The following is a 14,518-nucleotide window of genomic DNA, read 5'->3' on the forward strand; positions in this document are numbered from 1 at the left end:
CCACCAACTTGAACCTACCAGCCTCAGTGTATGTGGCTGGCACCATAACCACTGTGATATGGGCACTGAGCCTCAGAGCAGATTTTGTCCATTTCCAGGGTGAGCATGGCACACAGAACAGACCAGTGGAAGGGTAGATACTTCTGCAGAGCTTTGCACAGCATCTGGCCCACCTCTAGACCTGCCCTCACTGAGAGCCCTGTTGTTAACCTATCCTGATAACAAGGGGCTGTTTCCTTAGGGCAAGGTGAGGTGAGTCCTCCAAATCACAGCAGCAGACCTAGAGTGGACCCAGGTTCTCACTACTTTTTTTTTTTTTTTTTTTTTGAGACAAGGTCTTGCTCTGTTGCCTGGCTGGAGTGCAGTGGCATCAGCCTAGCACATTGCAGCCTCCAACTCCTGAGCTAAAGTGATCCTCCTGCCTCAGCCTCCCAAGCAGCTGGGAGTGGTGTCACATGCCTAGACATTTTTCCTTGTTTTTTGTAGGGTTCAGGTCTTGATACATTGTCCAGGCTTGTCTTGAACTCCTGCCTCGGTTTCCCAAAGTGCTGAGATTCCAGATGTGAGCCACTATGCCCAGCACCAAGTTCTCATTTTTGCCATCATGAGGCACCACTGGAATCAATGGTCAGCCTTGTCAGGACACAGAATACCATCTGATCTAGTCAGCAGAGTGGCAAGGGTAGATGTTGGGGCCTCCTTGGGAGAGCAGCCAGGATCAGTGAAAGTAACTTGGGGGTGTCAGTGGTTAGTGTCCCTGTGTGACCCGCCTCTTCTCACCCCCAAGAAGGTCCTGATGACACAGCTGCACCCCTGAGTGGGCACTCAGCATTTGTCAGAACCATAGGAAACTGCTGTTTGGAACAGTCTCTACTGAGGGTCAACCACTGACCCCCTTCCAGACTGGGGGACCCGCAGATACTCATGCTCATGCTGGGGCCAGAGGAGAGTGGTCAGATGTGTGGTCCCAGAGGAGGGTGGTCAGGGCCACACTGAGGGCCAGAAAGCATAAGAGTAGTGACAGCTTCATGCCAGGCACAAGGAGCCAGACTTGAGAGCTGGAAATCCCAGCAGTGCTGTATGCTGAAACAGGGTCAAAATCATCCACAGACACCTGCTGTGAGCCCAGCCCAGACTGGCTCCCACAGGTAAAGAGGCAACTGCTGTCCCACTGGCCCCTGCCTCCAAGCCCAAGACCCCACCTGAGTGCGGCAGGCGGCGAAGGTGGCGCTGTTGATGATGCTGCACTGCTTCTGGGCCCAGGATTTGCGGTAGGGGTTGGCAGTGCAGGGGTCCTTGGGTGCCAGGGCGTCCGGGCAGGATGGGGAGAGCTTCCAGCTATTCCCAAATTCTAGGGCATTTCCCACCACGGACTGGCTCCGTGTGGTGAAGTCATTGATGGCGCTGTCGTCGAAGTTCCCGCACAGGCCACAGACCCTGCCCTGCAGAAGCAGGAGACAGATGGAGCCCTGAGAGCTGGGGCCATAGGAACTGTGGGGGTGGCACTGACTCTGGCCTGGGGTGTCTATGGCCCTCAGGGGACTTCAGATTAGGCACCTGGCTCCCCTAGGCAGTGCCCAGAGAACTTGCAAGAGACAGGAATGGTTATGTAGGTCCTGCAGCATCCCTGGAGAGCCAGCTGGCCCTTCCTGAGTCCAGAGAGCAAGGATGCCTGCTAATTGAGACTCTGGTGCATCTGTGTTGAGCTGACACCTTGCGTGGCCCTGCCCCAGCCTGGGTTTTACAGGTCAAGACAGTGCTCAAGGGCCTGTCGGCTGCCAGGCTTGGTCCCAGCAGGGCCAGAAACAGGAGTGCAAGGCCAGTGCTCACCTTATATTCTTGGTGCAACCGGATGAACACACTGGTCCTCCGGTCCCAGGACACAGCCATCCCACCACGGGTCTCGATGACCAAGAAGTTGCCCATATAGCGGATCTTGTAAGGCAGGTCCTTACCTGGCCCTCTTTCTACCACCTTGACGGTCCCCTCATGGAGGATCAGCTCATAGCTCTGGAGGGACACAAGAGGCAAAGCTGCTGGGAGAGGCCTAAGGCCCAGGGGACATCCAGTATGAGGGATGAACCCAGCTCATGAGGGTCTCAGAGAAGTTTGGAGGAAGGCGAGGCAACAAATGCTGGGAATAGGGGTGGGGTGTGTGCCTCTGCTCCCTACCAGCTCTGTGCCCTGCCGCCCCCTCACTCACTGCTTCTCTCTAGCCCCTTCCCATGCTTCCAGGGAACTCCCCTGCCCCAGCTAACAGCCCTGCTCTCTGCCCTGTGATGAACTTTGACCTCTCTTGCTGGAAGTGTGTGTCCTGAAGTATGTCCATATTCTAACTCCTCAAACCCGTGAATGGGACCATATGGGGGGAAAGGATCTTTGCAGATATGATTAGGAAATGAGATTATTCCAGATACTGGGTTGGTCCCAAATCCAGTGTTAAGTGTCCTTGTGAGTAACGGGAGACAAGGACACACATGGGAGGAGCCACATGGAGACAGAGGCAGAGTCGGGGTGACATGGCCAAAGCTGAGAAGCACCTGGAGCCCCAGAGCTGGGGAGGAGGAAAGGACCCCCAGCTCATAGCTCAGGAAGATGCGGAGGCACTTGGCCCTGCTGGGAGGGAGCTGGGCTCTACCCACTCTGGTCCCAGGCTCTGTGTCCAGGGCAGTGAGAGGATGAGGATGCTATACGGTCCCAAGTTATGTGGCAGCCCCATGACACACACTGCTGGAGACCTGTGGTGCTGGTGGACCTCCTCACAGAATTTCCTGTTGGGCACTCTTACCTCCACAAAGACTTTGATGGCCTTGGAGCAGGTGACACCAGTGGTCCCACAGGGAATGTTCTCAGTGACAACGCGGAAGGTCCCCAGGGTGGTGTTGCCCCCACAGTAGTCCTGGGCCAGGGCATACTCACAGCTTCCTTCGAAGCTGTAGCGTGCACCGTCGAAGGTGATAAAGTGGCCGCCCCCATAGGCCACACAGGTGCCCAGGCAGGGCCGGTGGCTGCACTCCCACCTGCGGTCTCTGCAGGTGCTGTGGACAGGGTGACTGCTCACAGGGTGGCCTGGCCCCAGAGCCCTTCCCTTCAGGCCAGCCCAGGCCCCATGCATACAGGCTACATTCATGGCGATGACAAGGACTGGCTGGTGTGGTGTCCAGCCAGTCCCCTTGGCCCCTTCCTCCACAGGAGGACCTCTACATCCAGAAAGCATCCTGGTAGCTCCTGCTTCCTATGAGGTCCCCCTCTGGCTCAGGCAACTGTCCCAGGGCTCCCCACCTGCCACCTCCAGGGCCCCAGGCCTTACCAGGTGTTGCAGTTGACTCTGATGGTGTCTCCAGGCTTGTAGGAGACCTCATTGTGCACACAGGGGCAGTCCTGCTCAGCAACGCAGCCTCCTGCCCCGTCTGACACCAGCCCCGGGGGGCAGATGCAGCCAGACACACAGTGAGTGCTGAACTGTGGGAGTAGGCAGACATTGGTCAGGGCCTAGAGACCAAGGCGAGTGAGGACTGTCCATCCTGGGCATGCCCTTGCAATGTCTCCCAGAGCAGCACCGTGGTGGGCACAAGCCACACAGGGGCACTGCCTGGGGTCAGCAAACCACAGCCACTGGCCATCTGCCCACACTGGGATCATGCAGACCCCAGGCACCCTCCTGGCAGGCCCTCCCTGCATCCCAGATGGTGGGTGGCATCCTGGCTGTGGCCTCAAGACTCACACAGTCCACATCCAGCCCATGGCAGCTGCGGAGGCACTCAGCCCCTGGGGTGCCTGCTGAGGTGTTGCTGCAGTCCAGATACACCATAGGGGCCACACAGCCTGGGGACAGAGTGTAGTGGGAGGGTCCTAAGGAACAGCAGTCCATGGGTCCTAGGCTGCTGGCCATGGGCACCCCCAGCCTGTGCTCTAACCACCAAGTGCCCACCCAGGCTGAGTACTGGATGCTTCCATGAGTGGTCCAGGACCCCCCACAACGCTGCCCAGCTCCTCTGCAGACAGCTCAGCCCCTTCTCTTCCTGGAACCCTCAATAGGGTGCCTAGGCGGGATGGGGCACATGGGCAGTGATGTTACCTGTGCTTCTCTGCAATGTGGCCCCCAGGCAGATCAGCTTCCCACTCGTGCATGAGCTATAAGAGATGGACAACTGGCTTGGACCCGTTGCCCACACGTCATGACCTCCCACACTGCATAGCCCCGGCTCCAGCACCGGGCGCTACACCTCCTTGCCTAGGTCAGGCAGGATGGTACTACTGGGCTGCTGTGAAGATCCCACCCCCTGCGGAGCTGGCCAGTGAGCCAATGCCCACAGGGGCAAGTAGGCCACCAGGACCCTCAGGCACTAGAACTGGCCCCTAGCTATAAGGAGCAGCCTTCAAGGCCAGGGAGGAGCAGGGTGCAGGAGGCATTTGGGGCAAAGCTGAGGCTCCTACTCCCTACAGTCCTGTGGCTAGAAACCTCAGTAGCCTCCCAGGCCTCTTTTCAGATGAGTGGGGCCCCCAGTGGGGCCCCCTGCGACAGGTAGGGAGGCTCAGACATGGACCCCATGGAGGTGTGAGGGTGGCTTCAGGGTGTGGGTGGCCCAGGGGACCCCAGGGTCCCTCTCGCAGGCTGAGCTCCCTTACCACACGGCACCATTGTCATGCACCACCTCTCCGGGGGGCACCACTGTGCCATGCAGGTAGCAGGGGCACTCCTGGGCAGGCACACACGTTCCCACTTCATCCAGGAAGGTGCCCTTAGGGCAGGTGCAGCCGTCCACTGGCACAAAGGGGACACCGCAGGTGACGTCGGCCTCACTCAGGGCACGGCAGGTGGGCGTGCAGGTGTCTACCACATAGGTATAGTGCTGGGACTTGGGGCAGCTGCTCATGTACTTGGCTGTGGACAGTAGGAGTGGAGGACAGTAGTGTCAGTGGTGGGGTGGCCTGGTCTGGCTGGTGTACACCCCATCCTAGTCTTGGTGCCCTCATCTGTGGTGTGGGGATCATGAGGACTCGAGGCTCTCAGGAGGCCAGGATGAGGGTGGCTGGTGCTCTTGGCTGGGGCCACATGAATGATGGCTGCTGCCCAGGGCCCTGCAACCCTAGGAGGCCCATGGCATGGGGACACCACCCCACACTCACTGCAGACGCCGTCCCTCCAGCCGTGGAGTAGCAGGCCCCGGGCAGCGCAGGCGTGCACATAGGAGGACAGGGCCGCGCACAGGCAGTCCTCGCTCCTCTCACAGTTGCAGGTGTCAAACATGCAGTGCTGGGGGTGGTGGCAGCATTAGGGTCCATCCCACGTGGGGCAGGAGGAAGGCTGCATCAGGCTAGAGGCTGGGGTGAAACTTCCTGGTGCTTTAAATAGTGATGGGACCATGGGAGGCCACGGCGGGTGGGGGGCAGTGGCACCAGGCGTGGGAGCAGACTGGGCTCTGAGCAAGGGGAGGGGTTAGGGCCTGGGTGGGCTGGGAGAGGCCATTTGGAGGGGCTGAGCTGAGTGCTCTCTAGGACTTTAGGGCAGGAAAGTGGTCGTGAGTGAACTGTTAACTCAAAAGATGGACCAGGATCCTAACGTGTCTGAGGACAGGGCCTTACTGGACAGAGCGTCTTCCCAAATGGAGCCAAGTTAGGACGAGGCTCGAGGGAGGGCCCTGGCCCAGTGCCCCATGTTCGTGGGAGAAGTGTGGATACAGACGCAGATGCTGGCTGGGGGGCTACACATATGCTCTGGCTCCAGGCTGGGACAGGGTCTGACTCCCCCAACTCTGTCCCCAACTCTGTTCCCGACCTGGGCCTGTGGCAGTGGGCACCACAGGCACTCACCAAGTGAAAGGGCGCAGGGTCGACAATGGAGTGGCAGCGGGAGAAGGCTCCAGCAGAGTCAGTCAGCTGTGAGCACCAGTGTCTGGCATAGTTCTCTGGGGGGAGGGTCCAGTGGGTGCCGCATGATCTTGGGGCTCTGCTCATGCCACCCAGCCCCCACAACAGGGAACTGGAATCAGGGTCGCCCCCTGCCATGCCTCTCCCCCTCACACCTTCCTGCTGGCCATGCATACCACCTGCCTACATTGGGTTCCTTTAAGCCCTGCCCCAGGAGTACTGTGGCCCAGGGGACAAGGACAGACCCCGTGGGACTTGACCCTGGGGTGACCACAGGCGGTGGGCTGAGGGTACCGTTCTCCACGCTCAGCGAGCAGGGGTCCTCGAAGCTGTTCTTGACATTGGGGCAGGTGGCCTGGGTCTTCCAGGTGTTGGCAAAGGCCGCGGCCGTGCCCTCCACCACCCCGCTGGGGGCCATAAAGTCATCGGCCTGGTTTTGGTTGAAGTTCCCGCATAGGCCTGGGGGCAGTGGGGAGACATCAGAGGGTGGTGTCCAGCCTGCTGACCAGAGCCAGGGCAACACCATCACCCTCCATCCTCACCGCACATCTGGCCGCGGTGCGAGGGGTCCAGCCTAAGTGACACCTGCATGAGGGGCACCAGCTGCACCTGCAGCTGCAGGCCAAGGCCCTGCTGTGCGGCCACCACGAAGAAGGTGGAGGGTCTGAAGATGGTCATGTTGGCTGCAGGAGGTGGAAGCGTCAGAGGAGGTGGGGCAGACGCAGTCGCCTGCAGCCAGCATGGCCTTGTCACCCCACCTTGCAGGTGAGAACCTGCCTGCAGGCTGTTTTGGAGCTGCCCAAGGCCATCAGGAGCAAGCAGAGTCTGAGATGGACGTGCCCAGGCTCTGGAAACTGAGCCCACTCTGGACACACTGCCCTGGCCTGGGCCCCGGGCAGCTGCATACCTGCTGACACTGGCAGTCGGGTGTAGATGGAGTTTACAAACACGCCACCATCGGCCTGGATCCGGACGACCTGGTGGAGAAGCATTGTCAACTCTCTGTGGCCGGGATAACCCCTCAGGAAGCAGAGCTGGGGTTTGGGGAGGGGAGGTTCATGCAGGGCTGAGGTCTCAGTCTCCATGACTCTCCTATTTCCACCCCTCCCAGTCCAGAGCTGGGCAGCACGGGCCAGGCAGCCCCTCACCGTGGCCCCACTGTCCAGGCTGAGCATCACAGCCCTGAGGCAGTTCTCGTTGTCAGTCAGGCCACATCTCCGCAGCTCGGCCAGCACAGTGAAAGTGTTATCCGCACATTTCTGATGGGCAGACCCACCCATGAGGGTGTAGGCTTAGGTGGCCCTCTGCCCAGGACACCCGTGGATGTGTGGCTCTGTGGGAGGTGGCCTCTGGCATCTCTGTCACCTCCCAGCAGCTGGTTCCAAGGCCTGGGGGTCCCTCAACCCTGTGAAGCTTAGCTGATATGAACTCAGGGCTTCCCTTTTGCATGGAGGACTCATCCCTCTGACCGCGGAGGGCACGGCAGCGGCCTTCGCCATCGGGAGAAGGGCTCAGGGCTCCAGGCCTGCCCAGGGGCCGCACCTTGGTCAGCACGTAGCTGCAGTCTCCATGAAGATCATAGAGCTTCTCGTCGAAGGTGGAGATGTGTGCGCCACCCTGCACGGAGCAGATGCCAGGGCATGGCCGGTCCTGGCACTGCCACAGCCCCCCGGAGCAGGTGCTAGGGGAGGTGAGAGTAGAGAGCGGTTGGAAGTGAGGTGGGGCTCACTCCCTGTGGCTCATGCAGAGGGAGGCTGTCCGGGGCCTACCAGGAGCTGCAGCTGGTGGTGAAAGAGGCCCCCGGGGCATAGGTGCGACCGCCGTGGGTGCAGGGGCACTGCCCCAGAGGCAGGCAGCCTGAGTTGGTGATGTCATCCAGCACAGTGCCTGCAGGGTAGGGGTGTGAGTGCAGGACTGGCCCATGCATAGGTGAAGACATTGAGGCACAGAGGGGGCCCCTGCCTTGCCCCTGAGAAGACCCAGCCCTGGGGACAAGCTGCCTCCCATGGAAAGAGCCCCTGTACCAGGCCACTGCCCTCACCCTCAGACCTGCTCCCTCTGTGGAAGAGTGCAGAGCGCTTCTGGGCCTGGTTTCCCCACCTGGTCCCCAGTATTTGTGATGCTGCCTTGTCTGCCTCCACGGATGGGCAGGCCTGGCAGTCAGTACCCACCCTGTATGGACTCTTGAGAAGATCTTTAGCTTCTCTGCCAGGGCTGGGTGCTGGGGACAGCAATAGCCATGGAAATGGGAGCAAAGGGCACATGCAGGGACCTGCCTGGGGGGCAGAAGCAGCCGTCTACACAGTGGTCCTCGCAGAGCTGGGAGCGCTGGGGGTTGGAGCAGGTATCCATGCAGGGCGAGCCACACTCCTGGTGCTCCATGTTGATAGGGCAAGTCCGGGCTGCAGCAGCAGGAAGCAGAGCTAGACCCAGCTAGACCCCAGACCCGCTCCCAGGGCTCACCTGGACAGCTGGAGCCACCTGCATCCCACCTTCCATATGCCACTGGGGTCTCTGGAAGGCAGGCCCAGGCCCGGGACAGCCCAGATGCCCCTGGTCTTGGATAGCCCCTGTCCTGCCTGCCCCAGTCCCCTGATGGTCTCCTGGGTGGAGTGTGAGGTGAAGAGAGAGGGTCCTCTCCCCTGCCCACACTCACCTGACATGCCTTCTCCCTGTGCACCCTCTGGCTGTGGCCCTGAGGGTCAGCCCCTGCCCTATCTCCCCAAGGCTCAGGCCTTGGCAGGGACACTCACGGCAGAGGCCAGGACCCCTCCAGTTCTGTGGCTGGCCCCCTGCATGGGCACACTGGCGGGAGTACTCGGCAAAAGTGGCACACGGGCAGGAGGGGCAGCGGCACAGGTCCTGGGCACAGGCGTCCACATACACAGAAGGGTCCACCAGCTCATGGCATTCCACAAAGGCCAGTCCAGAAAGGATGCGGTGGCAGACACCTTCCTGGGGAGCACAGCTGGATGGCCCCCACCTCTTTCTTCCCTTCAGGGTTCCTCCTATCCCCAGCCCTGCTCCTACTCACCCACCCATCCTCCTCCCCAACAATGTGAACTTGCTGCCACGGCTCTGGGCTCTGCTTAGCTCTGGGGCTGCCCAAATCCTCAGGGCTCCAGGACATCCCTGGCCATGGCATGAGCACCCAGGAAGAGTACAGATCCAAGCCTGGGAGGCGGCTCAGAGGAGGGCAGTGGGAGGTGGCCACCCAAACTTGGGTGCCCGGTTGTTGGGGAGCATCCCCTTCCCCAGGGCCCCGACAGGCAGCATGTGGGGCGGGAGCTCCCAGGACTTTTCTGTCAGTCACATCAAGGTCTGAGTCTCAGGATTCTGCAGATCCGGGTGTCCTAGAGTTTCTGGGCCACTGGCACTCTCAGCCCACAGAAGGGGTTTCTGGTCCAGGGCTCCTGCAGCACTGCCCCTCGGCCCAGCTGACTCTGTCTTGTTAGACACCTGGGGATGTGCCTCTGTCCTCAGCTGTGCCTGGAAGCAGAACTCACCTTGTCTGTGCAATTGTTTGCTGGTGAGGGCAGGGGGTCTGGGCACTGCTCTGTGGGCCCATCCAGCTTGTGCAGGTTTCCAAACTGGAGAGGGGTCAACCTGGTGTCTGCCAGAAAGAAAACACCCAGCATGGGACTCTGGGGCCTGTGAGGAAGCTGACCACCAGGGCACTCCTCTAGCCACAGCAGGATCCCAACACTACCAGGGCCTCTGGGTGACACTCACTGTGGGCATAGAACTCATTGAAGGCTGGGAGGCCATTGAAGTCCCCACACAGGCCACAGGTCTGGTTGGCATACTTGGGGTCCAGCTCCAGCTAGGGCAGGGCAGTGGCAGCGCCAGCTCAGATATTCTGCCCTCCAGGCCTCAGGGGCCCTGCCAGCTTCAACCACTCAGGGGCACCTCTGGTCAGGCCAGGAGGGGCTGGGGGCTAGGGGATGGGAGCTTCCTCACCAGGGCTCCGTCCTCTCTGTTCCACAGCAAGGTCAGCCCCAGCCGGAGGCTGATGAAAACGTAGTCACTGCCCCTCTGTACCAGGAGGCCGGCGCGGCTGTAAGGCAGCTCCTCCCTAGGCGACAAGTTCCAGTTCTCCTTGGGCCAGGCCATTAGCCAGGACCCAGAGTGCTCCTGCCACCCCTGATCCTGACCCAGCCTGGTCCTGGCAGTGCCTGCTCACCGCTGCCCGTCGACAAGGACAGAGCCGTTGGCTATCTCCAGCACAAGCCCCTGGGCCTTGAGCATGATGTGGGTGATGGTGGGCCTGGAGCCCACCAGGCCACGGCGCACCTGGATGTTAAAGTCCTCGTAGGCGGCCCCACAGTGTGCAGAGAACACATAGTTGCAGAGGCCAGGGAAGCGGAAGACATCGCCATCGAAGGTCTTATAGTGGAAGTCGCCCCAGGTGCTGCAGACCCGCCCATTGTGTGCTGCGTGCAGGGCTGCGGAGAGGGGCATGAAGAGGCCCTTCTGGATGCCAGATTCACATGCCCACCCTGTGCCCAGACACCTGCCAGACCAAGGCACCCACGTTTGGCATGAGGAAGACAGTGGTGACTGGCCACTATCTATGTGGACTGTGCCCCACCTGGCTGCCCTCCCCCCACTGGGTGGTCAGCCCACAGAACTGCCCACAGGGAAGGCATTAGGCACTGCCCTGCCTGGATGGCCCACACTGTGCCAGCTTTACTTCCAGGTCTAGCCCCTCACTCCTGGGCCTGGTGAACACCCCCTCTCTGGCAGTCAGGGCTGGCGTCCACTTACCATAGCTGCTTGGGAGGACAGTGATGGGGGGCACAAAGCTCACGTGCCTGGTGGGCGAGGACGTCGGGTGGGCTGTAGGTGAGGGCTGGGTCACCTGGGGCCCTGGCCAGCCAGGGGCACCCCTTTCAAAGCCCCACCCTAACTGGCCACTCTGGGACCACAGAGACCCCAGGACTAGTGAGCTGGCCTGAGGTAGAGCCACCCTCCCACCCTGGGTGTTTCCATCTGCACAGTCAGTGTGTGTATGCACACAGGTGTGAGTCTCTGCTGAGAACCTTCGTACGCTGTGAATGCCTACTCTATCCCCATAGGGCCCCAGGGTTTTCTGTGTGGCTTGTGGCCATGTGGAATCCCCAATCCCACTCAGTGTCCAGTCCTCTTCTGACTGGTCAGGAAATCACCACCCAGGCCTGGGCTTCATACCGCTGTCCACCCTGAGGCTGTCCGCAGTGGGCCCTGCACTGCCCCAGCTCAGCTCTGCACCACCCTGGGTCTCTGTAGGAGAAGGGGTGGGAGTGGTGAGGAGCCCATGGCCCTTATTGGGCCCTACCTGTGGGTCTCTGTGCCCTTCAGTGTTGTCACAAGAGGCACAAAGTCTGGCCTGAGGCTAGACAATCCCTCCTGGGCCCAACCCGCAGCCTGACTGTGCTAGGTTCTGGGCTCAGGGCAGCTATACCCCCAGGTCCCCCAGGCCACTCTCTGCAGGGCCAGGCCTTCCAGTGGACCTTGACCCCTGTGCTTTGTGAGGAGCTGGGGGCTGGTGTTGTCATGGCCCAGGAGGACTGGGGGACACCAGCCTGAGGCGGCCATCCTCATCCCCTGCTCAGCTCAGATCTGGGACAGCTGGTACCTGTGCTGCTTGGCTCTCCATTTAGCTCTCCTGGCCACTCCTGGGTGCCCCATTTCCTGTGTTTCCCAGGAGCACAACTGCTTCCCCAACCCCATCCTGCTGTTCCTGCTGCCCCTCCTGGCTGCTCCTATGGTTACCTCCTGTACCTGGGGCCAGGTAAGTCAGGCTTCATCACCTGGCCAGAGAAATGCCCACTGCAAACCCCCCACCACACCTCAGTCTGGGTGTGTGTACCCTGGACATGAACCCACATGCCCCATGCAGATGCAAAGCTGTTCTGTGGGGTCTGGCCAAGTCCCCAGGGGCCACAGTACCTGTCTCCTTGTGACAAAAGGACCCTCCCACCCCAGGGCTCCGTTGGCCACAAGAGCAAAGTAGGAGGACCAGGTAGGGCTGACAGCCACTAGGCAACCCCCGTGGTGGATAGAGCCCTGGCTGCCAGCCTGGAGGAGCCAGGTGTAGGGCCACAGCCGTGCCCGTGAGGCCAGTGTCTCAGACTCTCAGCAGGAGGGCCCTCCTATCCCAGACCCACTAAAAGACTCAGAATGGGGCTTGTGGCAGGGACTCTGGGCACCCGCCCCCCACAACTACCCTTACCTGGGGGGAAAACTGAGGCCCCAGCGGCCCAGCTCAGACCCTGAGCATAGGCGGGGGAGGGATACCTCCTCTGGGGCCACATCTTTACTCTTGACAGCAAGTATTAGCACTCCCAGCTCTTCCCAAGTGACAGAGAAGAGACACCACCACAAGAAGGGCCTGGCAGGTATGACCCATAGGGCTGGTGGCCACGATGGCAGGACAGCCCTGTGGAGTCAGCCCTGGCCCAGGCAGGGGCCCTGTGCTGCAGGAATGGCCATGACACTATTTGTGCCCCATGGGGGCTGCCTTGCCAGCTGTGACCCCCCCACCCAGAGGGTGGACTGTCCTCTGCAGACCCTGTGCTAGGGGGGCCCTTCCCCCTCCCTGGGCCACAGAGACTCCAGCCTCAGCCCTCTAGGCCAGCTTGTGGTTTCTCAGGGCCCTGCCCCATGGTCAGGTGTGGACCCCCCGTCCAGGCCAGGCTTTACTCTCTTAATGTCTTGCTGGGCTCCGTGTCTGAGGACACCATGTCCCCCTGAGGTGGATGAAGGCCGGATGCCAGGGGCCGTGACATTTGGGATGCTCTGGAGGACCTGCCATGAATGTGGTCCGGAGTGGACGGGGACCTTACCTGTCAGCCGTGCCGCGAGCAGGGCCGTGAGAGCCCAGGCCAGCGCCCGGCATGCACCCCTGCTGCCCATGATGGGCTGGCTCGGCAGGCGGGCGAGGAGAGAGTGGCAGGTGCCAGCTCCTCTGGGGGCCTCAGGCTTAAGTAGCAGGAAGCCTTGGCCTGGTGCCGGCCCTTGGGCCACGTGGGGCCCCACTCGCCCCAGAGCCACCACATATGTTTGCTCTTGGGGAGGGGCCGTGGCAGGGAGGCCCAGAGGAGGAAGGGTTTGCCGGACGACCCCACCCCTCCCCGACCCCCACAGCTCTGACAGTCAGGAGGTGGGGGCCGTCCCACCTGGTGCCTGGAGGTGGTGCTGGCGCCACCCTGGGTAACAAAGCCATGGGAGTGTCTGGCTGGGGGTGGGCTGGAGAGGGGACCTCAGCCCAGGTGGCCCTGTGGGGCTGAGCAGAGGTGCTCAGTGCTGCATTCTACAGAGTAGGGAGCCATGGTGTACTGTGCCATCACTGATGACCACTGCCTGACCTGGCAGTGGGCAGCCCTGGTGCACTGCTCACTCAGGATGGTGAGTAGTCGTGTGTCAGAGCAAGTACTGGTCTTTGTGTCTTGTGGGGTCCCAGGAGGAGGCTCCATGCCCAGAGACACCGGCCCAACTAAGCAGGAGGGCTCCAGCTCCTCCTCCTCGGAGATTCAGGTCCCGGGGAACAAGGCCTGAGTGGTCAGTGGTGCTCCTCTGACCCCGGCCTGGCCTTGTCTTTCCTGATTTGGGGCAAAGAAAGCACCTGCTCCTGGGGTCTGGACCTTCTTGGGCTTCTCAGCTGACCACACGGGGTGACGTCCACACATGACGATGGGGACCCTTGCAGGGGTTCCCCGGGGAGGTCCCCACAGTGCCATCTCCCACTGTTCACCCTCTGAGTAAGGAGGACGCTCTGTCCCAAATGCTTCTTTACCCACTTGATGTGAGTGTGAGATATTTCTGCTCTGGCTCCTTCTTGCCCAGCCCTTAACAGGTTTGCCTGAGAGTGTCCAGGTGGACCCCAGCAGGGAAGTGCTAGCCCCATGGCAGCAGGTGTGTGTCCTCATCACCCATCACAATCCCCTGTCACTGCAGCCCCGGTTTGGACTCTGCCTGCATTAGTCTCTCAGAGGACAAATTCTTTAAAGTGGAATTGCTGTGGCAAAGAGAAAGCCAGTCCCAAGGCTTTGATGCACCTCACACCCACCAGGACAGCTATTACCCAAGACTCAGAAAAAAACAAGGCTGGTGAGGACATGGGGAACCTGGAGGCGGTGGGCCGGTGGCAGGAGTGTGAAGGATGTGGCCACTGTGGGTGACCTCTGAGCAGAGCCTGTGACCTGGCCCTTCCCCCTCTGCCCCAGGGATCCAGCGTGTCTGGAGACCAGGCTCACAGACGCCCAGGGCTGGGTGGGTGAAGTGCACGCAGTCCTCACAGTAGGGCCTCACTCCACCTTGGAAAGAAAACAGATCTGACACAGGCCACGGCAGTACTCAGTGAGATGCGATTGTTGCTGAAGGGCATTCCCTGAAGGCCCAGAGATGTCACACCCACAGAGACAGAGACAGACAGCAGCTGAATGCAAGGAGTCCAGAGGGGCTGGGAAGCTGGTTTGAATGGGGACAGAGCTTCAGGTTGGGACGAGGAGAAAGTTCTGGAGACAGAGGGTGGTGATGGCCACACAGCACAAGATGTTCTGCTGAGCCATGCACATCAGATGGGTTAGGTGATAAATGTTAGTGTTGTGTTTTTTTGAGACAGTCTTAATCTGTCATCCAGGCTGGAGTACAGTGTCCTTGTAAC

General features: G+C 60.7%; 1 protein-coding gene across 1 annotated transcript in view; it reads right to left on the reverse strand.

The window, feature by feature from the left end:
- MUC5B (mucin 5B, oligomeric mucus/gel-forming) overlaps positions 1-12,768 on the reverse strand; it is a 33,192-nt gene extending 20,424 nt beyond the window's left edge. Inside the window, exons 1-24 of the mRNA XM_012813312.2 lie at positions 12,699-12,768; positions 11,062-11,133; positions 10,639-10,710; positions 10,055-10,316; positions 9,832-9,946; positions 9,604-9,694; positions 9,378-9,484; positions 8,625-8,826; positions 8,148-8,273; positions 7,641-7,758; positions 7,414-7,552; positions 7,020-7,130; positions 6,779-6,848; positions 6,414-6,554; positions 6,166-6,330; positions 5,815-5,909; positions 5,131-5,257; positions 4,630-4,885; positions 4,079-4,134; positions 3,725-3,825; positions 3,311-3,462; positions 2,789-3,038; positions 1,831-2,010; positions 1,203-1,442 (exon numbers count right to left, since the gene is read on the reverse strand). Coding sequence (XP_012668766.1) covers positions 1,203-1,442; positions 1,831-2,010; positions 2,789-3,038; positions 3,311-3,462; positions 3,725-3,825; positions 4,079-4,134; positions 4,630-4,885; positions 5,131-5,257; positions 5,815-5,909; positions 6,166-6,330; positions 6,414-6,554; positions 6,779-6,848; positions 7,020-7,130; positions 7,414-7,552; positions 7,641-7,758; positions 8,148-8,273; positions 8,625-8,826; positions 9,378-9,484; positions 9,604-9,694; positions 9,832-9,946; positions 10,055-10,316; positions 10,639-10,710; positions 11,062-11,133; positions 12,699-12,768 — 3,318 coding nt within the window. The remainder of the gene's footprint in view (positions 1-1,202; positions 1,443-1,830; positions 2,011-2,788; positions 3,039-3,310; positions 3,463-3,724; positions 3,826-4,078; positions 4,135-4,629; positions 4,886-5,130; positions 5,258-5,814; positions 5,910-6,165; positions 6,331-6,413; positions 6,555-6,778; positions 6,849-7,019; positions 7,131-7,413; positions 7,553-7,640; positions 7,759-8,147; positions 8,274-8,624; positions 8,827-9,377; positions 9,485-9,603; positions 9,695-9,831; positions 9,947-10,054; positions 10,317-10,638; positions 10,711-11,061; positions 11,134-12,698) is intronic.
- Between the last annotated feature and the right edge of the window lie 1,750 nt (positions 12,769-14,518).

Source organism: Otolemur garnettii, unplaced genomic scaffold (genome assembly GCF_000181295.1).
Source record: "Otolemur garnettii isolate 467f Iridium unplaced genomic scaffold, OtoGar3 scaffold00260, whole genome shotgun sequence".
Classification (NCBI taxonomy): domain Eukaryota; kingdom Metazoa; phylum Chordata; class Mammalia; order Primates; family Galagidae; genus Otolemur; species Otolemur garnettii.